We start from the raw sequence: 25,958 nt of genomic DNA, 5'->3' as shown, positions 1-25,958 counted from the left end.
GTAAACAGGTATTTTGTCTCCAATTAAATGCTTTAACAGTCATAGTGAACACTAATTTATACAATTAAATGCCGGCTCCTACTAGTTTTGACTGATCCAAATTAGCAGACATTCTTGCAATACTATCAAAACTTGACAAGGTCGCCGACCACCCACAATATTCCGACCACCGACAAGATCGCCGACGCAGAAACATAACCGGGTCCCCTTCATAACCGCTACCTGATCTAGACGACATCTGCAGATGTCCTTTAAAACCAAAGGGTAGACCTAGAGTTGAATTTTCAACTACATCACTGGTTTTTACTAGGATAGACCTAACTGTTGCCACCTTTATTCATAGTATGTTAGAGTGAAACAAGACAGTTCCATAAATACAAGAAGTTCCTCAAGCGAAAGAACAGAATATTAAAACATATTCTTCACAAAAAAACTTTACCTCCACCACAATTTTAGCCTTCTTTGTCAACATTTTATCAAGGTCATCTCCTCCATGCTTGCCTAAGCCGAATCCAGATCCCCTCTTTTGCTTGCTTGTCCTTGATTGATCACCTACTGTATCCATGTCATCAACTTCTCCCTCCATTTCATCTGGATCATCAGCAAAGGTTGTATATACTAGATCATGTACATTTTCATCTACATTATAACCAGAAAATCAGAGTGCAAACTGTAATTGAAAGATCCGAGGATCACTACCGTCATAAGCACCCTTGAGAGACCCAGTGATAGGAAAACCTCCAAAGTCTTCCATGTCCTCTTCCTCTTCAAGCTCATCATAACTTTCCACATACTCTACTTTAGGTTCCTACTATAGAATATAGGAATGAAGAATAGTATTGCCGTAATTATTATTGATCAAGTATAATCTATTTATAGAATTACACAGAGAGATTGTAGATGATAAGGATTCTACAATTTGAGTCTATATATAATTCAAACACTAGTTATCTTTATTTCTATTATTATCTTTAATCTATTATTATATTTGTCTCTATCTCTATCACCTATTAGTCTCAAACACAAATAGAAGTCACCCACCACCTATTGTCTCGAAAATCTAGCAAATATATACTGAACTAGTAAAATCAGATAATATGTTTATAACCGTGCTTTACATAACGATTCGAATTATTGTGATGCTCATATTTTCAATTAATATACCTCTTCTTCTTCGTCTTCATCAGCAGTTTATAGTCCTTCCATATCAAGAACTCTGTTGTACTTTTTAACTGAGTAATTGTATATGTCACCATAGACTCCTGTCTTTAAGCATTCTAACAACTCCTTCTCGATACTCTGGAAAATATCAAACGGCATGAGACAAAATTGTGAGGCAATGGATTAGATGATCTCTGACTGCTAAGGCCGTGAGGCAATGGATTAGATGATCTCTGACTGCTAAGGCCAGACGGGAAATCAAAACCTTGTCTAAAACTTCAGCTTTTTCAGCTTTTTCCTCCCTTCTAGCCTCGAGCTATTTCTCTTTCCTAGGAACTGTCATCACTTTCTCTCTACAATTAAGAACAGAATATGTATCGAACAGATAATTTTAGCCCCCCCACTAAACCTTGAAGTTTTGCATTTCCAAACCATGGGAAAGGAGAAGAACATACCTGACTTTTAATTCCAGCTTCCTCATGCGTATCCGATACTGAGTCATTTTGGTAAGACGCTGCTTGTTTTTGTGGACAAGAAGCTTAGGCCAGTGCTCCTGCCATAGTCCAACAAAATGAGAAAGGAAGAAGCAAGTCATGCCAAACGTCAACAAGATAGTCCGAAAATTTAATTGGGGTAAGAAGAAGTGTACCAAATGTTCATCAATGACTCCAAGTTCTTTCTCATAGTTACGGGGCAGTTTAACCCTTTCCCACAATTTGTTCGGCGTATGACCTCTTTCTATAGTTTTCATGTACAGGTAAAAAACTCCTATGTCAAGGATCAAGACCTTAATGTCAATATGAAACCAAAAAGTGATTAGAACGCAAGTAATAGATTGTGCAGACAAATTTCAGACTTGTCAAACATACTGAAACCCCAAAAGGGTAATATACCACCTAGATCACGAACCGTGGCATAGGGACTATTAGCAAGGAGGCAGGAGCTACGATTGCATATGCCTGTGACATTGTAAGGGTTACGGCAAAAATTGTCGGAAACAATTCTGAAAGCATGCAAAGCACAAAAGAGAGTTAGTAAATAAAAAAGAAGCAAAAAGGAGCTTCTTCATACCAGAAAACTTAAAGTCAAAGGCTGGTAATTAGGGTCTAACGAACTCACTTGGTCATGTAACTGCAGTGTTTGTGTCTGATGGTTTGCCATATAACCTCATCGTGCTGCATCTTGGAACAAAATTTACTTCAGCTTTCTGGGGTGATCGGATTAACTATTCGGTGAATGACTGAAAGACTTGAGTTTGGATTTTTGGAGGAGTTTAGTTCTGCATGAGATTATTTCATTTCGTTGGTAATGGAGTTTAGCTATGCAGAGATGAGGGAAGGAAAAAAGCATGGAACCGAGGGCAGCATAGTTACGTAGTAGAAAGAAGGGAGAGAAGTACAATTGTCAAGAGAAGGTGACAGACTGGGAAGCATGGACTGCCCTCTTGACAGGTGTAGGAGTGTCGAGACAGGGGGACGAGTTGCGTCTCCGGCTTTCAAAACAAAGGCCGTCACCCAGGTTGATAGTCATGACACTCGATAATAGAAAACAGAAGCTAGACTAAAAGTTCGGTTTTTGCTTATAAGAGGACAAGTAAGTTATTTCACAGAAAAAATGTGAAGTATCCCTCTCCTCTGCCATTCCTGCATGGTGCAGAGGGAGGAAGCGACAGAGGGGGGAAGCGACCCTCTTCGGATTGGGATTCTCTTAAACAATTTCTTGTAGCTTTGAGATAGAGGATTCCCTTGAATGAGATTTGTTCATTCCCATGTGAAGGACCCTATTTACGGACCAACTAATGAACCTCTACTTTTTGAGGCATCAATTTTATTCCTTAGTAAATACAAACCTGCCTCTTCCTCATGTCTCCATTCTACCGAATGATCACTGCAAAAAGTGATGTCAGAGGGAGAGGAAGCAGAATCTGGTTAACTTGACATTTTTTTATAGCTCCTTTTCATCTTTCCTTCAATTTAGACAGCAAAAAGCTAGGAGAAGCTCTCCCTTTCCTATTCTCCTACATTCTTACATTGCTTCCTCAGCTATCAGATTGGGTTTCTGTTTTCATGCCCTCCTTTTAGATGAGGGAAAAACCTCTAAGAAGCTCTCCTAAACTCTTTCATGACTTCTTTCTCAAGACGGAAGACAAATCTTTTGTTTCTGACTTGTCCCTTTCATCTTCCCCATTTAAATACTAAGCAAAGACCTCGGAGAAGCCCTTTTCTTGTTCTCTTCCCCTATTATCCTATGTTGTTACATCACCACCTCTTGTCTCTTCTTCTACTTACAATGTCCTCACAAACCCCTTGCAAATCCAATCTCAAGAACCCTAATCCTAGTTTCCGCTAGGGATGGCACCAAGCCAAACCGGCTCGCAAACCATTTGATCTCAGCTAAAAAAAAGCTTAGCTCAGTTCAATTTTTACTTGAGCTCAGCTCGAGCTCAAACTTGAAATAAGGTTTAACAACTAGTCAAGTTCGACTCTTTAGCTCATGAACCGACTTGTTAGCATAACTTTTTACAAAAATACCTTAAACCCTAATTGCACTCGTCAATTCCCTCTTCAGTTGGTTGATAGTTGCTCTTATTTTCCTCAAACCTAAAAAATGATCAATTATTCGGCCTTTTTGGGTCCCTCAACATCTAATGTTGTTGTTAGCCAATGGAAAAATACTATTGATGGAGATATTTGCTCTTTCTTTTAGGTCTATTAAGCTAGTTATTATACATTAGTATGTTCCATTGCAAAGTCTTTGACTCTTCTATGATAGCTTGTAGTTCAATGATACTAAATTCATCACAATATTCTCTTTAATTATTTTTATAGTTTTAAATATAGGTTGGAGCTTGAACATGGCGCCAGCTCGAGCTCAAACTTGGTTAAAGTTTTTGGGTTTGAACTTGATTCCAATTTTAGGCTCAAGGCTGAGCTCAAGTTCAAAGTATTCAAATCAAGCCAAACTAGAACATATGCAGGTTCGAACTTGGGCTTGACTCGATGCCACCCTTATTTTCCGCTATAGTAGCTTGAAGTTTTGACTTCTTACATATATCTTTGTGATTGATTTCTTATCACCTCTTGGAGAGAGTCAAGTACTTGCCATGTGACACACACAACATGACATGAAATATCCATACAATCTGGGGAGGAATTGGAATTTATAAGGATTCAACAACTCTCGTAGAGAATATTCCATAGCTGTCAAGAGGAAACAAATGTTGTAGTTTGCCTTTTTTCATCTTCCCTTCTTTTCAAGCCAGGAAACAAAGTATGAGAAACTTGACACCAACACCCCACCCCCTACCTCTTATTCCCACTCTTTCATGACTTTCTTGAGTTCATTAAAACTAAGCATTTCTTCTTCTACTTTCTATGCTCGTAAAAATCCTTGCAATTTCACTGATAGGAATCCAATTCTAGTTTTTGTTACCTTGACTTAAGGATTTAAGGATTTTGATTGCTTACATATTGCATGCATCTTTATAACTAATTCTTTAGCCCTTTGGAAGGGAAGACAAAAATGGTAGACAGCAGTGGAGAGGAATTCATGGGCAACGAGAGATTCTCTATAGAGACGACATGGAGTGGGATTCACTGGCTCCCTGCACTACCCTACTAAATGTGGAGACGGTTCATATATTTTCCTTGCTAGGGCTGGGACATGATGAACTCCAAATCTAATATTATTATTTTATTAAAACACTTATTTTTTCAAACAACTTATAAAAAAATAACTTACAAAAGAGCCCTCTTAGATGTCATATTTTCAAACAACTTATATTATTATTAAAAAAAATTATATGTCACTTGTTACAGGTTTATAATTGCATTTTTCTTATGTACAAAATTTTCATATTAGAAGAATCCAGGCTTATATGTTATTAATGGAAATATGGGGGAGACAATGTGCTTATCTTAATGGTTGAATGTGCCAAGGTGCTCCCTCAACTTTACTCTAAAAGATAGAGCAAATGTGTGGGTGGATCTCCTCTATGTTTCTATATTAGTTGCATGAAGAAATAAAAAGAGTTTTCTACCAAAATAACCATTTCAAAAATCATATTTTGAAAAACATCGACGTCATCAACTTATTTTGAAAAATACTCAACTTTGATCGGTCCACTGTACATGTGTACAGTCAAAGGCAACACGTAAGCTTTGAATGCTTACATGTCGTCATGTCATCAGTGCAATAAGGTAGATGAACACATCGTTTGCCACATCATTATTCTGACACGTTATCTGCCACATCATTAAATGATAAAAAATTTGAATAAATTTTAAAAAAACAAAAAATAAAATACACTTTTTATTTCCTTATATCTAAAATATTAAATTATTAAAAAATATAATAAACAATTAAAAAATTAACTCTTACCTATTTAACACCGTTTAATATCAATTAAAATATTTATTAATTAAAAAATATATATCGTTACTCTTTTTATTACTTTATATTTTAAAAAATAAAAAATAACATAAGTATACTAATTATATTTAAAATATTTAGAAATTTAAAATATTTATAAATAGAAAAAATCTTACTCTTACCCATTTATTATGGATTTAAAATATTTATAAATTAAATATATATATATATATATATATAATTTATTTTAGAGTTTAAAAATACAATTTATTTGTATACTTTTATCACCTTATTTAAAAAATAATAAATTATTAAAAAAATTAGTTAATTAAAAATCTTACAACACCTTTTATTATCAATTTAAAATATTTATTAACTGAAAAAATATGAAGATTTATTTGAGTTTAAAAAATAAATATATCGATATATTTGTGGTTTAAAGCCCTTTTCATGTTGTAGGTTTAAAACCCTCGATGGAAGCATTAAAGGAAAAAATGTTAAGTAGTGGTCAGGGCACAAGGGAGAGTAAATGTTGTACATATCGATGATGTCAAAGAGATCATTAATGGGAGCCATGGTGTCCCGACATATTTGACACGGGTTCGAAAGACTGAAATTACATTTCTTGAACCAAGTTATAACACACCCAATTTTTCTAACAACCTTCCAAGGCAAACCAGATAGACTGAAGCTGTAAAGCAAACCCAACATAGAGGACAAACCTCATTTATTTAGCAAGATAAAATTATGCATTCAAAATTTTTAAAAGTTGTCTCAACAACCAAAGGTACACCTAGCTCATTCATCATCATAATGCTTGCAATGGTGGTGATGTTTGCCGTGGCGACGCTCCTTTTCCTCATCACCAGAGTCATCCTTCTGCCAAGTAGTTTCATCAATAAGAGAAAAATTAAAATCTCCCTCTAACTTTCATATGATATCATTGCACGACTCCATGCATAATCTATAAAGCTATTCTGGTCTGTCTCCAAGTCTATCCACCCATTACCAATCTGCACACAGTTTCAATCATTTTTTTCTTAATTTGAAAACTCTAAATAGGAATCCATAAACTAAGATACAGAAAATTATATAGAAAATCCATAAACTAAAATTAAACTTTACAATAATTTTAATTTATCTGCAATTGACAGAAATTTCATTAACATAAAATCAAAAATTAAATAGTATATCACAAAAAAATCAATACAGTAATTAAACACCTAATTTCAAATCAACATTATAATTAAACACAATAATTAGATTCAATTAAAAAAAACCCTAAAAAATCCCCTTGCTAAATCGGCTTCTGAAATTCAAATTCGGGTTTGGAAGGTGAGTAGGGCTTCGGTTTTGAGAGAAGGGACAACGAGAGAGTTGAATAATAGGGTATTAAGAGAGGGTGCGTTCAGAGGAAATTATAGGGTTTGGTTTTGAGAGAGGGGGCGCTATGAGGAAATTATAGGGTTCGGTTTTGAGAGAGGGGGCGACGAAGAGATGAAATGATAGTTTTCGGTTTTGAGAAAGGGGCGGCTAGAAGATGAACAGAGGGGAACGGAGAAGAAGAATGAGAGATGAGGCTGAGACGAAGTCTAGGTTGAGACGAAGAGAGAGCGGTTGAGAGGGGGTGTTGAGGCCGAGCAGCGGTAGTAGGGGAACGACCGAGTCCGAGCGGTGACAGTAGTGAGAGTAGAGGCGAGGAGAAAGATTGAGGAAGAGAGATTCGAATGAAAAAATATAAGTGAGGGCTTACGTAGTAAGAGATGACAAGGCAAAAAGAGGGTAATATATAATGACATGGCAGCTTAGGTGGAAGATGACATGTCAAACTAATGACATGGTAGTGATGTTTTCATCTGTGTACTAATGACATGACAACATGTAAGTAGTCAAAGCTTACGTGTCACCTTTGACTGTACACATGTACAATAGACCGATCAAAATTGGGTATTTTTCAAAATAAGTTCATGGCGTCGTTGTTTTTCAAAATATGTTTTTTGAAATGGTTATTTTGGTAAAAAGCTCAAATAAAAATAGAGAGGAGGACCTCCCCAGCTTTCTTATCTTCCTTTCCTTAGCCACATTAAGGGCCAATAAAAGGATGACCCATCTCCCCCATTCAATGTAACAAAAATAATGAATACACTATGTAAGACGTTTTCTTCCCTTTTATTTAGAAGGAGAGACATACACGTTACATAAACATTAGATCAAATTAAATTAACTCTTGCAGAGGTCTATTTAATATATGTCTGAATATGTAAAAATATACAGTCCGTTGTCATAGATGCAGAAGATGCTCTAAAGCCTGGTTATCGCTGCTAAGTCTGGTACATAGATAAAATGTGGCCTACCGGAGTGGTCTCCTTCTACTGTCCCTTCTTCTGTATCTTCAGACGTTGTACAGACTGAATAAATGTTCTGTCACACGAAGAAATAAGTTCACCATTAATTATGATTTTGATGGGTAAAAGTTATGAATTTAATTAAGATTATCAAATGGTTTAGGAAAAGAAGACGTACTCCCAGGTTGCATCCCCTGCGAGTAGCCAGTCCCCTTCTTTGTCCTGGTAGGTGAGAGTGTAACGAGTGTTGGCTCCGGTGACGCCGGTCTCATCTGTTGGCGCAGCAAGAGAGCAGATAATAAGAGAAAGAGAGAGAGAGAGAGAGAGAGAGAGAGAGAGAAGGATTAACAAACGGGTTAGGGATGGGGTCCTGAGGATTAGTAGTATATACCTATATTGAACATGCGATTCAAGGTGGAGTTGAGCGTCTGGTAAGAATCACAGTTAGAGAGATCGATCTTTCTTCCAATGGCCGCTCCCTCCATCTTCACCTTCACGTACAAGGACGGCGCAGCGGCTCCCCGTTTATAAGCTGCTTCTCCTCCAGCGCAAAGGTGCTTCCTCCATGACTTGACAGGGGGCCATCCCACTACACGCTTCTCGCTGCAGACAGCAGAACACCAGAAACAAAAGGATCAGTAACCTCACTTGTTAGTGACAAACCGATGAGCCACTTTGTAGTGAGGAAGCGGGAAGACTGACTTGGGTCGTGCATGGGAGGAGTCGTCGGGGATCTGGTCGTTGTCCTTCCGAGGATGAGGAGTCCACAACAGCGGGAGCGTGGGGGTGGATGGACGTGTATCCTCGAAGGCCTCGTAGAAGGGGCGTTTGGTGGTCAGGATCTTCGTCTCCTTGGGACGGTCGCAGTTGAGATCAAAGAAACTTATCGAATGGTTGGGAAGAGCCAGACCCAGTTCAAGTTCCATAGTTTTTCGATCAAGAAAAAGGATCGATCACTGCAGGCAGCAGAGAAGAGGAAGAAGCGCAGGACGGGGCGGTGACTAGGTAGAGAGATGAACAAGTGCCGGGAGGGATTTATACCCGGAGAAGAGGAATGGCGAGATAAGAGGCGGACAGGACGGGAGCCGACAGGGATTGAAGGAGGCCGTCCTAGAAGAAGGGCGTCGTGGTCTGGGTGCACTCGGCTGCCCTTTTTCTCTGTCGGCCTTTTTCCCGACTGGATACGATGCTGTCCCCATAGATGACCCTTTTGCGGGGAGACAGTGTCGTTTTCATCCCTCCGTCTTCTTCCCTCGCCAGACACGGGAGAGGAAAGACTTCCAGAGTCTCTCTTCCTCTCGTATTTGGTGGCAAGGGCAGGTTCCAGACTTGACCTTAGTGGCGGTCTTGGACCACTTGAGCTGCAAGCCAGGCCACACAGGGTTCCAGTTCAAAGCTGCTACACCACTGCCATAAATTGCAGGAAAGAGACAAGCCCTGTGACTAGGGTGACATAACCAACTCACCAAATGCCAGCCGCATGCACACCGTCGGGATGGACCACTAACTGCACTGTTTGATCAGTCCCTCTGGGCTCACCGGATTTGGTCCCTGAGGACGTCGGGTGCAGGTTTCTACTTGCGTCGGTGATGCCTTATCTGGAGTTGTTGGACACCTGGACGTATCTTCCCCTTCAATTGTTAAAGCGAGAGCAAGAGGGGACCTGGTTTTGAATGCCTTCTGATGAGACTCACTTAATACTTTATAATTGTTTCTTAATGCCATCATTTGAGGTCTTTTCTGTTCTTCCTACTTGAAAAATATTAGGAATCATGGACGACAGAGATGACAGATCCCAAGTAGTCCCAAGACAAGGGCTGGGCTGATTGTAAAGTGGGTCAGTTTTGGCATAAAGCCATAAAGCATTTAGCTTTTGGGCGTCGGACTCTCTCTCTCTCTCTCTTTTTTTCCTTGTATCAGGGATATGAATTTCTCTTTTTCCAAATTTGATGCTGAGAATATCTTGACCCTGATAGTCTCAAATCTTGTAATGAAGTCTACTCAGTGCCCAATCAAAAGCAAGAAGAAGCAGATTCTTTACCAAAGTTTACTTTTTATTTCATTTCCGGAAACGACAAATCCTCCTTTAATTCTTCCTCCCCACCTGAATATTCTGCCAAATTTTTCCAACATGATCCCACAAAATTAATGAAAAATCTTTGAGCCGGTGTCCCACAGAGGCCATGTGATGATCATGTGGCAAGGTTACCTGTGAACACGTGACACGTGTTGGGAGAATCCCACACATTCCTTATCGCAATGGGACGGGTGACTCCACTCTCCCGCAACAGGACTCATGCACGTGTGGTGAAACCCCACTTTATGTCTCTTAATAACGAGCCCGTACCAAAAGGGCCCACACGCATTCGCTTATCTACCCCAACCGTCGAGCCAGTTCAGTTGATACAGCCCAGGGTCTCGCTCAGGGCTCAACCACCCACCCCATTATTGTGGAACACATACACACACACTTGTGGGCATGTAGGTCCCGGATGATGTCGGTCTGTGGCACGGGTGGCACGTGTAGATAAGTGGACTTAAATGTGTCTGGTACAAATTACTCGGGGTCGAGGTGTAATTTTTACTTGATTATGTGTTCTATCAAATTTCCCCACCCATAGTAGTAAAAATGACTTAATTTTTCCTCCGAGACTTGAGATTCCATTGCCAGCAGCGAGTGTTTATGAGCACAGCCTCTCCTTCCTACTCGCAGAACGGATCTGTGATCTTTCTTTATCTCCTTCGTTTCTTTATTTATCTTAAGTTCATGATTCCGACAAATTCAGTGGACGGAACTGCTCCTAAGATTCAAATCTTTCTAACTTAAATTTTCTTGAGCCGCTCAAATTCGAAAGGGTTTTCAAGATTTTCCTTCTCTTTTGAGGATTCGGCGACTTTCGTTCCGAACATCAATAAATTCGGACAAGTTAAATGATCCAAGTTGTGAATAATTGTTTTTCAAATTTAACCATTAATGAAATATAGTACGATTTCAAAATAAAATCTGAAGAAAAATTCAGATTTGGGTAATTTCTTGTTAACAATAATTCTAAGTCAAATTACACAAAATAATGTTGTCTAAATCCAAGCAGAAACCTGGCATTTGAAGGAAGCTTGAATTGGGTTGCTATGGTAGAATTATTCAGAAGATCAGGGCGGCGGAAGCAGGGAGAGGCGATAAGGTTCAGAATTGGGCATCGGTGTTGGTCTAAGTGCCCACAAAGCAACCCCGAGCAGGAAGCAGCGCGTTAGAATTTGGGAGTGGCCGTAGCAGCGATTGTCTTCCACCAAACGAAAGACAGCGTCATGCTGTCTATCACCATCTTCCTCCAGCAACCTCTCGACACCGACATTTCTCTGCTTCTATTCCCTTCTCTCATTTCGTGTTTTTTTTTTTTTACTTCACACTCCACACGCCGACTTTAACGCCCACTTCCCCCCTTCCCTCTCGACATCGTACTTTTTCTCGCCAGTTCCCTTCCGCGGCTGGACGGATTATGAGATGGTTGGGCAGTACTCCTAAGCTCTGCAGCACTTTTTCTTTCTTTACAGCTGAAGATATAGCAAATAGCAGGGACTTTTGATTGGAATGCTGGTAACTCCCACAGAAATTAATGGTCTTGCTCGTCGTTTACAATTTACAGAGTACGCGACCCAATATTGAACTGTTAAGTGGGTGTTTCAAGTCTTTAACAGTAGCGAGCAAAAGGTACAAAAGACTCAGAAGGAGAATAAATGATCTGCCGATTCCAAAGGTGCCAACCGGCCTGCATATCAGCGAGGATTGTCGGATTGTCCCCCCATGCCCTCCGGTGGTTTCGAGTTTCGTTATATTATGTGGCGTTTAGGGTATTCTCATTATAATACTCACTCTTTAGCTATTGTCTTTGTTATAAAATTTAATTCCATCTTGTCACAGTAGTCTATCTACAAGACTACAACGAAAGAAAAGTAAGAAAAAATAAATAAAGAAAGACCACCTTTTTCTTCAGATGAAACTGTAAAAAGATGTCAAATAGAGCGGCCAATCCTCCACAATACCCTCACCCCCCGATTTGTCGAAAATAAGCCACGACAATGTATCTGTTCATTGATGCGAGATGTTTGGAAGGACAAACCGAACGGTAACTCTGAAGATAATTCGAAACACTCTCGGCAGCCTTCATTCTTGGGTTTTTTTTCTGAGCGCCCCTGGTATGAAACATCAATGAAGATGTGAAGAAAGCACGTGAATCTCTTGATGGAGATGCTTATGCTATCTACGTTTTGCAAAAGTAAACAATTACATTTTTTCGGCTTTGTCCGGTTGTTTGCCATTGAGCGGGGCAGCGGAAGCAGCGAGTGGCGATAAAATGATACTGTAAGGTGGGCAGCGTTCGTGTAACTGTCCAGAAAGAAACCCAGCGCAGGAGGCAGCGAATGAGAGAGGCGAGGTGGTCGTTGCAGCCGCTGTCCTCCACCAAGCCAAAGATGACGTCGTCTATCAACTTCTTGCTCCACCGCCTCTCCACACCTCCGGCTTTCTTCTTGTATTCTGCACACGCTCGCTTTTAATGCCTGGTTCCCTCTGAACCTCTGTACTATCTCTCACCAGATCCCTTCTGTCAAGACTCAAGGACTGGGGTGATGGAGCCTGCTCCTTGGTCGACAATCGACGGGCTAACCCCTTCTTTACATCGTCTCTTGGAAAAACCCATTCTGTGCCATAACCTTTTTTTTTTTTTTAAAGAAGTTCTGTGCCATAACCTTAGGTAAACAAAATATCAAACTCGAAAATTTCCTTATAAGTGTGGTGTATTTGAAGTAGTGACACGCATCCAGGTATATGGAAATCTCAAAAAACCCATCCAAGAAGAACATTTGTGTTAGATTGCTACAGAATTGAACTACAGATAAACAAACAAAAAATATAACAAAGAAATACACGTACTTCTCACGGGCTGCAAGAACATCAACGATGTGCTTTGGAAGCATTCCATGCATCCCCTCATCCTGCTCCTGAAGCTGTTCTGGTTCTGAAATTTCTTTGGCAACAGTCTCCTCTTCTACTTGTGTTTTTCTCAGGGCCCACTTCCTCCGTCTTTCTTTAGCTTCATGAGCAACTCTGCATAGACAGATGTAGTCAGTATATAAGCTGCCTCTAATTATCCCATGTGACTGCCAGAAACATAGCAGCCATGCCTGGTGTAAGTTTATGCTGAAATCAAAATGAACAGTCCATTTTTGAATGATGGTAATTTTATTGATTAAGAAAAAAGAAAAGAATACAACAGAGAGCCATCTCTGTGCCAAAGAGGACATGGAAACAAGATTATAGGAAGTGGGAGGACCCTGCTCAATGAGTAGATGGTCTGTCCCTTCCCTTGCTAACTATCAGCTATGCAATTAGCAGGTTGAGGAGTCTGAGACCACAATAGGAGAAGAAGATCTTTTGACAATGCCTTATGATTTCTTCAGAGATGTGCCGTAAATCACTATTGATATCTAAGGATCTCTCTTTGAAGGTATTCACACCTTGACAGAGAGAGTAAAGAACTGGACTGCAAACAAGTTAGAAATTGCCTGTCAGTTGCATATTGAGAATCTCTTCAAAAGAAATCAACTCACTCACCTTATTTCAAAAAAGAGAATAAGTCACGTTTGTCCGGGTAAAGGTACCCAGGAAGTAGATCAAATATCCTACCATCAACCAACATATCAAAGTTGACCTCAAAAAAAGCATGTGATAACCTTTTAAAATTTTCCAAATGCAGAAACAATTTAAAAGTTGTACAAGGCTCTCCTGGAACTTTCTGATAGCTCCACTGAATCCACAGCCCACCTTCTTACGTTCAAGATTTTTAAATGAACCGTCAGAGGTGGATTCAGTAAGATTGCACAATCAGCTGCAATCTGCTCCAGGAAGATGGGATAAGAAGCCCAATAAAAGCACATGTTGTGAAAGTAATCTGACCTCCGGAGAACTCCAAATCTCAAAGTAGGATATAAATAGAGACAAGAAACCGGTTAAAAGTATAAAAAGAGCTAATAAAAACTATGCCTCAAAACATCCTATTGTGTGGGGATCAGGCAACAAGAGAAAGCCAACAAAATCCAGAGAATCCCAAGCGCAAACTGTGACAGAAGCTTAATGGAAGAGGTGGTGAAGTAATTAGCAATACCATTTCCAACATTGACAAAACAGTGGAAACTCCACTGATGTTAAGGACACCCAAAACCAAACTGTCCTAACATTCACATAACTGCTTGAAAGACTTGGTGAAACATACAACCAGATTCCAAAGAAGCAAAAAGTAGGTAAAGCAAGCTGAGGGACTGAGTGCGTATATCAGTGGGGAAACAACAACAGCAACAAAGAAAAAACAAAATCCAAAAAGAAAGTGAAGCTCATGCTCTTAAGCTTCAAATGAGCTCAAGAACAAGTACAGGGTACATATAAAGTAGAACTGTGCTGAACTACACTTATTTGCAGCATGAGGTCAACCAGGATTTCACGGTCTGGTAAGGCCATTGATATCAAAATAGCTCTTATCATGTTTTCTCTCCTTTCAGCTATTTACTGCGAGGGGGAGAAGTTGGTTTCCCATGTTGTCTCTCAGATGAACACATGCATTTGCCATAAAACACGAAGATTATCATGGCAGAAGGCCCACATGATGATTCATTTGGATGGACAGAGCAATAGGTTCTTCAAGAACAAAGAAGGATTAAGAAGTTCGGTGCTAAGTGCTAACATCAGAGGATACACGGTAGCCTGTGTGCTATGCAGGAAAAGGTACATGGTGTCCTCTAAATGCAAGCTCTGAAAGAATTGGTCTGTGTAGAATTCAAGCTGGGTGTACCCTGTGTAGTTCCCCCATTCCCAATTATGGTTAAATTTGAACTAAGCACATCCTATTTTGAAAAAAATTTGCCCAAGTATTTTATCATGAAGAAGGACATGGAAGCAGTGGCAGAGATGTTTCAGTGAAATTAGTAAAAAATAAATAAAAAATCAAGGCCGCCGGAGGGGCTGGTTGGTAGGTAGGTTGGTTGGTTGGTCGGTTAGTTGGACTCTCGTGCATACGTGGTACAGAGAGGGACGGAGGCACACTCCTCCGCTCTCTCGCTCCTTTCGGTGGTTACACAAATAATTCCAAATTAATCTCCCCCCAAGCAATCATCCCTGATTCTGCTCCTAATCCCTTTTTTTAAATTCCTCCACGCTTGTTACTTTGTCATAATGTGATTGAATTACGGGCCAGCCCTCGAGTCCAGCCACTGGCCCACTTTTGTCGTGGGAGCCACGTTGAGTGTTCGTCGTGGCAATTTTATCCGTATCCTTCCCCTTCCTGTTTTTTCACTTTCTTTTCCAAAACATACCCACACCTGGCCCACTTGGTCTTGAGCGGGCCCGCTTTAGGATGGACCACTATACGCTCAGAAGGGTTGGCTTGCTGCCCGAATTTCCTGTTTTTTATAGACAATAAAGTAAAGTAAGCACAAGTTGAGGTCGGAAAGAAAAAAGGTTAAGAGGAGAAAACGGCAGTTTCATGTGCGTGATAATTTTTGGCAAAGGCTGGTGCTGCTGCGGCGGTTGCTTGCATTGCAATTTCTCTCTCCGTAGGGCCATCACTTTCGCAACCCCCACCCCTCCAAAATGGCTGCTCACATCAAGTAAAATAACACTTCCGTTCCGCTCGTCGTTTTCTTCTCTCGTCACTTGGTAAGCACAAGCAATCGCAGAAGAAGTGACTCTTCTGTGATGCTCTCAGCTGTCCCTCATTCACGGCAAAAATCGCTTGTTTCGATATGGCTTCCTGTTTTAAGTTGTGCTGCGGGAAGGACTCGGATCGGTAGGTGCAGGGAAAGAGATATAGGAACCTTTGTTTGAATGGTTTGGTCATTTTTTTTTCTTCTTCATTTCTTGTATAGCAATAAGCTGCATAGAGTGGTTGTTATGTCTGGGATAGGGTTGTAGCTATTGTTTTTAATTTACTTGTCAACGTTTGATGGTTTTACAGAAAGGAGAGGAAGGGAACTACGTGGAGGATTTTCTCTTTGAAGGAATTGCATTCGGCGACCAACAATTTTAACTATGACAACAAGCTTGGAGAAGGGGGATTTGGGAGTGTCTACTGGGGACAGCTGTGGGATGGATCCCAAGTACGGAATCAACGTGTCTCATAGACTTCAACTTCTGCTTTCCTTCTTTTGCCATTACTTTGATTTACTTCGTTTTTTTTTTTTTTATTGTTTGCATTTTGGATGTGGTTTTTTACTACTCTCTTGAATTCCACTGTTTTCTTCACTGGTTGCAAAAATCAAGTGCTTTTTTTACTAACCTTTTTGTTATGAAAGTTATAAAAGTTAGTTACCTGGTTGCTGGAATTCTGGAATTCAATTAATCAAATTAGAATATCAAGATGCAGGTGTAACCCAATGAGATGCCATCGATTTCCTCATTGTTCCCTATTGTCGGCAACATTGGCATGCCAGTTGTTAGCCAAATACCCTTAGCGGGTACAAGTAGTTTTTCGGTCTTTTGATTCATATGGATCTGGAGGATCAGGGTCACTCTCATAGCAATTACAGCAAACTTAAAATGCTATCTTGTGCAATTTCCCTGCAGCGTTGTCTGCACTTTTTGCTTCTCAAAATCTCAGGACCAAAGCAATTTTAACTGCGTATTTAGAGAAAGCGAACTCTCCCTTTCATCAGTCCAAGTCATTTGTTGAGTAGGAAACAGGCCCACATTGAAAAGTTTTAAGAACAATTAATGGATTATAAGGTTTAACAATAACCCTCCTAAGTGGCTAATCATCTTGGGATAGAATTGGGCTCCATCCTACATCATTGTAGAGATTTTTTTCCCTCATGTATGCATCTTTCTTAGTCTTACTTGAAATTGTTTCCCATTTTCCACAAAAAATAATAAAAGAATTAAAAATTTGATTCTCATGGTTCTCTAGACAACATCCAGATGGATTCTGGGGCATATGAAGGTGGAGTGCCATCCACTGTCAGAACTTTTGATGATTCACTTGCCTCCATTTTTATTTTGGATCTTGTGTTTGTTGTTCTCTCCATCAGCCGCATCCAATCTCACAATAAGAGTTAGCCAACTTATAAGATTATCACACAGCCTAATTTTAGTCTGAAGTGGTACCAGTCTATAGTCAGTGGGAAACCAAATTCTAGTCTAGCAGATTAAGGATTACACTGACATTTAATTTTCTATTTGGATGGGGTCTTAGATGATGGTTCTGCTTTTGCCATTTTAGGTCTCATTCGTCTGGCCTTGATACTTTTGTTAGGATGTTTCACCTACTTTTCCTTAGTGTTTGTACATCCCCAAAAGTCTCGACTTGGAGGTCTCTTGTGACAGTATTATGTGGGTCATACTGCTCCATAGTTGGCTGTTCTGATTGTGATTGGGGGCAAGGGGATGCTCCAAACTTGTTCAGGACTTGGCATAAAAAAGATGTAGATCTTCTTGAGATTGCATGATTCTTTCTTATCTCGTACAAGATTACCTTGGTCATAGGCTTGGCACAAGACGATCTTGGTAATTACTGATTCACATGTTAGATCACCTTTTACACCATTAAATCTTTCTTTATGCTTCGGGAAATGATGAATGAGCTATTGCCATGTTTCAGAGAACTTTCAAACTGTATTAGGCATGATTACTGTTTCTTTGTCTTGAGACCATGAGAATCTAAATGCTGTGGATAGATCAGTACAAGAAAGGCATGCCTATTGATGATAAATGAATTGAGCCCATTTAGGTGTCTTAATCTTAATAAATTGGAGAAGTGATTGGGCTCCATATTATAGTTATGAAACCAAAACAAATATATCATCATCGTCTGCCACCACCACCACAGCCTTTGTGTCATGGTCAAGTGGTGATGTATCATATCAAATGTGGGAGAGCTGTTGGGCCATGTTTACTGGAGGTAGGGGTCCTTGGATTGCCTTGTTATTTTTAAAATTTCAGGACCCCTGTTACATGTCTCGACTATGTTGGGTTTAAATAAACCCCTCCTTTATTCTGTTTTATCAAAGAAACATTTATGGTTTTTCTTTTGTTAAATTTTTTCCTCCAATATCTTAGTAGAATATTAATTAATCGACCTCGCTTATAGTTAAAACCTTTGTCGGTCGTGTATTTTCTACAGAAGATTCGAGGTCATAATTACTGACAGAAGCTGATATAATATACCTGTTGAAATCCATAATTTATTCAAACTTGTAGTTTGTGACCACTTTTCACCTGGACACATTGGGTTCTAAACACTTGGCAAAGGGGAAAATTTTCAGATGTTAATCTGATTTAAGCATTATTGGCTCAATCTGATACTCTTAAATCACTGGCACTAAGCTGCATATGCTTTTTAAGAAAGACACTGCTTGAATAAGTAAACTAATTTAAATAATTCAAACACGGAAAAAGGAAAAAAGGAATAGGTCCATATAAGCTTAGGTTCATTCAATTTTTATTTTCACCATAAAAGTTGAATTGAATTACTTAAAATTCAACTTTTTCTTATTAATATATTACCCTATGCATTCATGCTAATGTTATTTTTATATTTTCGCTTATTTTTATTAATTTAAGATGATGAAATGGAGAAAATGGCACTTGTTGTAAATAGAATAAAATAAATGGCATTCTTGTAAATAGAGTAAATTTTTTAAAGAAGTTAGGTGCAGCCAAACTTGGTTCTGCCTCTTTCCCTCTTCAAATATTTATCTCTTGAAGCAACTTGTGTACACTATTTATTGGACAAGAGGGCATAATAAACCATTAATGTGGTCTCATTGGATTTAAAATTGGCTCTTGACATTTCAAAAAAATAAAAATTGGCTCTTGATATTTCTCAAAGAAAAAAAAGCAAGGCTCTTGATCTCATGTCTTTAGCATTCCCTGTCAAATTAACTTTGTACTAGTTCTTTTGTCTCACTTTTACTGAGAAACTGATGCTACGTCTGTATCATCTTCCTTTATCATTTTCTAATGAGCAGTTCATTTAGAACATCAATTTTCATATAGTATCAGTAGTTTAATAATTACAAATTTATATTCTTTCCTACTTTATCCCTTATTTATTTGCTCTGGAACATGTTCATTTTCTAGGCTTGGACTCTAAACCATTGCTTTATGTTATTAGTTTGATCAATTGATCAAATCAGTCTAGTTATCAGCTCCGGAGTTTGCTGCATGTTGGTTATGATTTCCTTTGGCTAGAATTACTTGATTAGTTGCAATTTTTTAGAATGTAGAAAGTTGTCTATGGAATGTGGAATAAAGCAAACTTCTGTCTGTTATTTCTATATTTTAGAGTGAGAACTTTTACTTTATGGGCACTTAAAATGGTTTAATTAAGATTTTAATGCACAATTTTAATTATATTTGACATCTGATATTAAAATTTAATAATTTTTGGGTTTGTCTTGTTTCCTGTATGTGATAACAAGAATGAATTGATTGCGCCATGACTTTCATTGATATTTTTTATCTGGGGGAACCTTTTGTAATTGATACATGTATACTGCTATTTGAATTTTCTGATGGGTTTTGAGTGTGTAGTTGAAATTCTTCTGATGCTTAAGCTTTCTGAAAAGCAGACGATGATCATACTTCATATGTTCTCTTTTTTCCCTTGTAAGTCCAGCAATCCTCAAAGTCTAGGATGCAAGATCTTTGGCACAGGTTGATATTCAGATTGGTACCATTAGGTCTCTGCAGCGAAAATCACTGAATGTGCTTGAGCCTGAGGCTTTTATTTTGGATTATTTTTGTAAAGTAGTGAATTTAAATTTCATTTTTTTCCCAGAAGCTTCCTAAATTTTAGTTCTGCAGTTTTACATGTGTCACCCTCAAATTGCTAAGGAGTCGGTTTCTTGACATTGACTACTTTACTCAGATTCAAGTTGTCGAAATCAATAGATGTTTCAGCATCCAGTTGTTTGATCATCTGACTGAGCTTTTAATTATAAAGTGTTTCCATGAATGGATTGTCTAACTAGGTTACCTTGGCAGATCGCTGTTAAAAGGCTGAAAGTCTGGAGCAACAAAGCTGAAATGGAATTTGCTGTAGAGGTTGAGATCTTAGGAAGAGTCAGACACAAAAATCTGCTCAATTTACGTGGTTACTGTGCTGAAGGGCAAGAGCGTCTTATAGTCTATGATTACATGCCCAATCTGAGTTTACTATCTCATCTCCATGGACAGCATTCATCTGAGTGCCTCCTTGATTGGCCGCGACGGATGAAGATAGCTCTTGGATCAGCTGATGGTATCTTGTGAGTTTCTTATCAGTGTCTTTTATGTTGCTTGTATTAGTGACTGACCCACATTGAAAAACTTCCTGTGCCTGTTATTCCTGCCAATAAACAAACAAACCACACTGCTTTTCTTAATTTTGATACTTGTTACTGCATTATTATTATTTTTTACTCTGGTATCTATTGACCAAGTTCTTGTGCTTTGTAGCTATCTCCACCATCATGCAATGCCTCATATTATCCACAGAGACATTAAAGCAAGTAATGTACTGCTGGATTCAGATTTCCAGGCCAGAGTCGCTGATTTTGGATTTGCAAAATTCATACCGGATGGAGCAACTCATGTTACGACTAGGGTAAAAGGTACCCTTGGCTACCTTGCTCCTGAGTATGCTATGTTTGGTAAAGCCTCAGAGAGTTGTGATGTGTACAGCTTTGGCATACTGCTACTAGAGATAGCTAGTGGGAAGAAACCCATTGAGAAATTAAACTCCACAACTAAGAGGACCATCACTGACTGGGCACTTCCTTTGGTTCGTGAGAAAAGATTCAATGAAGTAGCAGACCCAAAGTTGAGCGGGAAGTATGTGCAGGAAGAACTGAAGAGGGTGGTGCTCATTGCACTTGTGTGTGCTCAAAGTAGGCCTGAGAAGAGACCAACAATACTTGAGGTGGTGGAATTGCTAAAAGGAGAGTCAAAAGAGAAGTTATCTAGCTTGGAAAATGATGAATTATTCAGGTTAGATTCACCCCTTCAGGAAGATAGCTCAGAGTTCATTTCCGAGGAAAAAGATCCTAAAGAGGTTAAACAAGTTGCTAGTTCTGGAGATGAAGTTACCGATGGCAGTTAATAGTTGTTTGGTGTTTGAACTTGTATACGAAGTTAGTCCCCAACATAAATTGGGCGGACAACCTGATAGGGTACTCACCAAATTTTATCTAGTGATATCTGTTTCGGCTCCTCAGTAAAAAGAAGGCGGTTGATTGTTTTGTGCTTCCATGTAATTTCAGCATTTCTGCAAAAAGCTTTTTGTTGTATTCTCATTTGAAAGCGTGGTTTGGAGATGAAGGGATTTGGTTTGTGTGTTAATTATTTTTAATATTGCTTATACAGATAACAACTTGTATATCTTCTTCTTTCAGACGACAGCATGGTAAATTGGTAATGGTCATCCTTCGCTTCTTTTCTTCTTTGCACTTTCCCTTTCATATCTCTGAGTACTTCGGGCAAGGCCATCCGGTGGCGGGAATATGGTAGGGGCTGCCCTCCCTTTCTGCCCCAAGGCCTCCTCTCTATATGTTACTTGCTCCTCACCTAACACATCTCTATAAAAGCAAAAAAGAAGTTCATATGTTCATTAATGTGCTCTACAAGGTAGGAAAGCTGACGCCAGAAAACAAACTGTCCCTACCGGTGTCTCTTTTTGGAATCTAAGTTGGTACTTCAATGAAGAAGGAAGGTGCTGCAAGACATGTATAGCCTTAATCAATGCTTGCAGTTATTGAAAAAAAAAATAAAGTCTTCAATGGGGTCATGGGTCTTAAATCTTGAAAATACCTACCATCCATCCATAGTTGTTGGTGTTGGTGTTTTTTTTTCTTCTTCAATTTCCTCCTTTTCCCGCTATTAAAACTTTAAAAAAAATGGGAGACACTACAGTAACAGGACAGGATAATCTACCATTTCAATTTTCAAATTTTCAAGTCGAGAATTTAAAAGAGAGTGATAGGCTTTATTTACAGGATTTATTTACAGGAAAAGGATTGGACAGGCACTAGGTGGGACTTGTTCTTGACTGCATCATGAGCTTAAATTCTTCAAAATTAACTTTACCGTCGCCATCCTTGTCTGCCTTCTTGATCATGTTCTTGCAGTCTTCCGCCCCTCGATTTAGTCCCAAGGAAGTCATGACCAGACCCAGTTCCTCCGCGGTTATCAGTCCATCCCCGTTCTCATCAAACACATTGAAAGCCTCCTTCAAACTGTCCAGCTCTTTTCCTTCTCCCTCATCTTCTTCCCCCTTTACCATAGATTCGTACAGAGCACAGAACTCCTCTAAATCTATCAGACCATCCTGGTTCGAGTCGAACTTCTCAACCATGGTACTAATCTGCTCCTTGGTGACAAAGAGGCCTAAATTCTCCAGTGATTCTTTCAACTCCAGCTTCGTGATGGACCCGTCACCGTTCTTGTCGAAGGTGGCGAAGACCATTTCCAGCTCAGCCTTGTCGATTTGGCTTCTCTTGGTGATGGTGGCTCTGGTCGGCGCAGCGACGACTTTCCTTGCCATTGGGAGGAGATCATAAACCCAGGATATGAACTTCGAGGGAGAGATGAAGCAGACAAGGCCACAAATGAAGAGCACTGGTAGCAAGAAAAGGGTCAACATGATGTCCGTGAACCAGAGGACGAGGAAGACGACGAAGATAGAGGAAGAAAAAGAGCGTGTGGGGAAGTGAAAGAGCTTGCTTTAGAGCTGAAGAGAGAGAAGCTACCAGCGACGTTTGATCTCACAAACCGCGTGAAACTATAATAACGGCCAATCGTGGGCGTTTGCACTCGAAGTAGCAGAAACCAGGTCTCGAGAAGACTACACCGCGTGAAAATTAAGATAACCAACAGTGTGGGTGTAGGTGGCTGCCAATCGGGAAATTAAGGGAGAGAACCTTATTAGATGAGACACACTGAATTGCAGTCTTTGGCCCTCTTATAAGCGCCATCCATGGCTTAGAAGTAGGTGATTCTAATCAAAACATGCCTCTCTACCTGTACATAAATGGAACGCCTCTGAGTTGGTAATGGAGGAATAAAGTGATTCGGGTCCTATGACTTTTAATAACAAGAACTATGCTTTAGCAGATGCTTTCTTGCCGCTCCATCACGCAAGAACTCGATTCGTAGTGATAATATCTGTTGTTATAGGAAATTAAAATGAAAAAAATTTAAAAGTTGAAACCACGTCTGAAACATACGAGCTATGAAGGGCCGGGCTATAACCACAGAAAGCAGAGAACGTGGAAAGAAACTTGAGGAGGGAAGTGGTTGTGTCTCACTGGAGGGCTTCTCTTAATACTTTCGTTCGTTTCAGGGCTAATAAAAATTAAAGAGTACTCTGAAGTCCGTATTTGTTAACTTTGACTTACACCATAGCCATGGATAAGACTAGCGATTTACGGAAGCCGGGGTTCAGGTTCGGGATGACGACAAATTACTATGGTGACGACTACTGACGTGAACAACATATGATCTAATAGCTTTATTAGTGAGGGTTAGTCCATGGGGTGAGAGATTTAATATTCATAATTAAAATATTTTTAAAATAAATATTTAATAAATTATTTTGATTTAATTATCCTATTGTTATAATTAATTAAACCAATGGTTTTAAATTTTGTGATAATATATTATTAATTATTAATACATAAAAATATATATTATGTTATTGATAAATATATTTATTTATTTATTATATTTATTTTATTATTATTATATTAAATTATTGAGTTTTAATGTTAAAATATTTCTTATGTTATTAAAAAATAATTTATTTATTTATTATATGTGCTTCTGTTATTTTTTACTTTTTTAATTAATTTTTAATTATTTATTCTAGTCATACGTAATTATTGTATTAATTTATAATAAACTATAATCATTAAGTAATATAATATAATTTTTTGTTAATTAGGATATTAACATATTTTAATATTACACATTAAATCACTTATAAGTGTACTAACCATATTTATTTTGGTTAATTATCTATTTAGGTATATGTTCTATTTAAGTATATTATAAAAGATTACTCATTCTCTTGTTTATATCATACTTTTTATTTGGGGGCACTAACACTGGAATCTGTTTTTTAGTGCACTTGAACTCGTCTATACTAACACCTAAGGATGAGTTGAAGTTGAATCAATCCATTTAAGTTCAATTCAATTCTTCACTTCAATTCAAGTTTATTTTGGCTTAACTCCCCCTGAAAGTTTGAAGCATGTACCGAAGTTCCTGTACATTTGCGTCTAACTAGGGAACACGGGAATATTCGAAGCATGTATGTCTGTAAGTAATTACATTTTAACTGTACGAGCGTAGCCTTCATACAAGGAAAATAAATATTTGATCCTGTATGAAAAATTGAAAAAAAAATATAAAATATAATATTAGAACTATCTCGAATTAGTAAAATTTGTCGCCAGTCTTCAAGTTTTCCTCTTCGAATTTAGCTCAATTTAGTTTTTACTTAAGATCGGTTCAAACTTCAACTTGAAATAAGGTTCATTAAGTTAACAAACCAAGATGTAGATTTTTCAAACTCTACTGGTTAGCTCGTGACTCGACTGGTTAATATAGATTTTTTTACAAAAATATCTTTTATTCTAATTGCTCTCATTGATTTTCTCTTTAGTTGGTTGATAATTGTTCTTATTTACCTAAAACATCAAAGACTATCGATAGTTCAACCCTTTTGGGTCCCTCAACATCTAACGTTATCGTATTGTTTGTCAATGAAATAAACATTATTGATAGAGTTATTTGTTTTTTATTTTAGGTCTATTAAAGTAGTTATTATACATTAGTATGTTCTATTGCAAAGTTTTGGACTTATCTGTGATAACTTTGCATTTCAATAGTAGAAAGTTCATCACAATATTCTCTTTATTTTTTTTGTAATTTTTTTTATTTTTATAATTTTAAATGTATGTTAAAGCTCAAAATCTGCTAAAACTCAAACTCGATTAAATTTTTTGGACTTGAACTCAATTCCAATTTTAGGCTCGAAACTAAACTCAATTCCCGGATGCCACCCCTGCTTTTCAATTATAGCTTAGAATAAAACTTCACATATGGGACCGTCAACAGCTTATGTTGTGACATCTGATAGTTAATCAATTGTAAGTATCAGCTATGCACACTAGAGCAGGTAGGGGGTCTTTGCCCTTGTTTCCATTTTTAGTTTTTTTTTTTAATTCAAAACGACAATGGGTAGAGATCCTTAGAAGAAGAAAGTTTTCCAACATCTAATTCTGAGTCTTAACTGTTTAACCCCAATCCCATACTCCTAATTTTGAGTCTTACCCACATAACTCAACTACTAATAATGAGTTTTACTTGTTTAATCCAACCCAACACCAATTCCTAATTCTGAGTCTTCTAATCCGTTCCGGTGAAAGCGAGGTCTTGGTTTTTGGCTAAATCACGCTTGTTTCCAATAATTAGAGTTCATGAAATTAACCACTTTCGAGTTGATGATTTCATTAGGGAAAAAGGGGAGAGATATGATTAGAAAGGGAAACAAAAGTGAGAGACAACTCTATATCAAGCACATGTAGTGTAATCAAGAGTAATTACATCTTTGATGAAAAAAAGGGGAAATTTGTAGTTACTCCCATCTACGTAAGGTGAGAGATTTAAGCCAAGCGTAAGAGAAGCGCATGCGAGTCCCTCTGGACTGACGACTGAGGCGTTTACGAGGAGCACAAAGGAGCCACAGTTCACAGAAGATGGGGACAGACGGAAGGAATAAAAAAGCAGCTGAAGCCATCCGTCCTATTATCAATACAGATGCTCAAAGGGAAAGTGAAATAACAGTTTTTGTTTAGCTCTCCACATTGGATCACACTGCGCACTCAATTTGGAAAACTAGAAGATTAGTCCCCCTAATTTAGGAAAACTGAATAACCTTGTCCAACGTTAATGAGTGGAGCACCACTACCTCCCACTCCCACGACTCCAAAAGAGGAGGAGAGACCCAACAAAATACCAAAGTTTCAATAGATAAAGCTGTAAAGAGAGTAGAAAAA

General features: G+C 38.5%; 3 protein-coding genes and 1 pseudogene across 6 annotated transcripts; 1 reads left to right on the top strand and 3 right to left on the bottom strand.

Annotated features, from left to right (window-relative positions):
* Positions 1 to 64: 64 nt before the first annotated feature.
* LOC137946865 (uncharacterized) lies at positions 65 to 2,342 on the bottom strand (annotated as a pseudogene).
* A 3,761-nt stretch (positions 2,343 to 6,103) lies between these two features.
* On the bottom strand, positions 6,104 to 9,029 carry LOC137946490 (auxin-responsive protein IAA31-like). Of its 4 annotated transcripts, none has more exons than XM_068792804.1 (5): positions 8,580 to 9,029; positions 8,269 to 8,480; positions 8,056 to 8,149; positions 7,887 to 7,953; positions 6,104 to 6,411 (listed from the first exon to the last, which is right to left on the bottom strand). In XM_068792804.1, exons 1-4 carry the CDS (start codon positions 8,801 to 8,803, stop codon positions 7,902 to 7,904), a joined length of 582 nt encoding a protein of 193 aa, XP_068648905.1. In that variant the 5' UTR covers positions 8,804 to 9,029; the 3' UTR covers positions 6,104 to 6,411; positions 7,887 to 7,901. The 4 variants fall into 4 exon arrangements, with proteins under 4 accessions (XP_068648905.1, XP_068648907.1, XP_068648906.1 ...); XM_068792806.1 differs by having other exon boundaries at positions 6,104 to 6,408; XM_068792805.1 differs by lacking the exon at positions 6,104 to 6,411 and adding an exon at positions 6,418 to 6,545.
* Positions 9,030 to 15,398: 6,369 nt separating this feature from the next.
* On the top strand, positions 15,399 to 21,337 carry LOC137945815 (PTI1-like tyrosine-protein kinase At3g15890). The gene is made up of 4 exons (XM_068791858.1): positions 15,399 to 15,712; positions 15,881 to 16,022; positions 19,906 to 20,168; positions 20,359 to 21,337. The coding sequence occupies exons 1-4, from the start codon at positions 15,669 to 15,671 to the stop codon at positions 20,999 to 21,001; spliced, it is 1,092 nt and encodes a 363-aa protein (XP_068647959.1). The 5' UTR covers positions 15,399 to 15,668; the 3' UTR covers positions 21,002 to 21,337.
* Positions 21,338 to 21,627: 290 nt separating this feature from the next.
* Positions 21,628 to 22,761, bottom strand: LOC137946542 (calmodulin-like protein 3). Its single transcript, XM_068792884.1, has one exon. It carries the CDS (start codon positions 22,538 to 22,540, stop codon positions 21,926 to 21,928), a length of 615 nt encoding a protein of 204 aa, XP_068648985.1. The 5' UTR covers positions 22,541 to 22,761; the 3' UTR covers positions 21,628 to 21,925.
* Between the last annotated feature and the right edge of the window lie 3,197 nt (positions 22,762 to 25,958).

The sequence above is a fragment of the Aristolochia californica genome, unplaced genomic scaffold, assembly GCF_029961685.1.
Source record: "Aristolochia californica isolate CCGP_79_NKW_82.1479 unplaced genomic scaffold, dmAriCali1.0.hap1 SCAF_12, whole genome shotgun sequence".
Taxonomy (NCBI): Eukaryota; Viridiplantae; Streptophyta; class Magnoliopsida; order Piperales; family Aristolochiaceae; genus Aristolochia; species Aristolochia californica.
Note: the sequence above shows the minus strand (reverse complement) of the source record. Positions and strands in the feature narration are given on the sequence as shown.

Bases quoted from the DNA above. Each gene is read 5' to 3' on its own strand.
- LOC137945815 (XM_068791858.1), top strand. From the start codon at position 15,669: ATGGCTTCCTGTTTTAAGTTGTGCTGCGGGAAGGACTCGGATCG. The intron at 16,023-19,905 runs GTACGGAATCAA...TTACCTTGGCAG, and splicing joins AGCTGTGGGATGGATCCCAA to ATCGCTGTTAAAAGGCTGAA. The intron at 20,169-20,358 runs GTGAGTTTCTTA...TGTGCTTTGTAG, and splicing joins GGATCAGCTGATGGTATCTT to CTATCTCCACCATCATGCAA.
- LOC137946490 (XM_068792804.1), bottom strand. From the start codon at position 8,803: ATGGAACTTGAACTGGGTCTGGCTCTTCCCAACCATTCGATAAGTTTC. The intron at 8,150-8,268 runs GTATATACTACT...CTGCGCCAACAG, and splicing joins GAATCGCATGTTCAATATAG to ATGAGACCGGCGTCACCGGA. The intron at 7,954-8,055 runs GTACGTCTTCTT...TTCGTGTGACAG, and splicing joins GCAGGGGATGCAACCTGGGA to AACATTTATTCAGTCTGTAC.
- LOC137946542 (XM_068792884.1), bottom strand. From the start codon at position 22,540: ATGTTGACCCTTTTCTTGCTACCAGTGCTCTTCATTTGTGGCCTTGTC.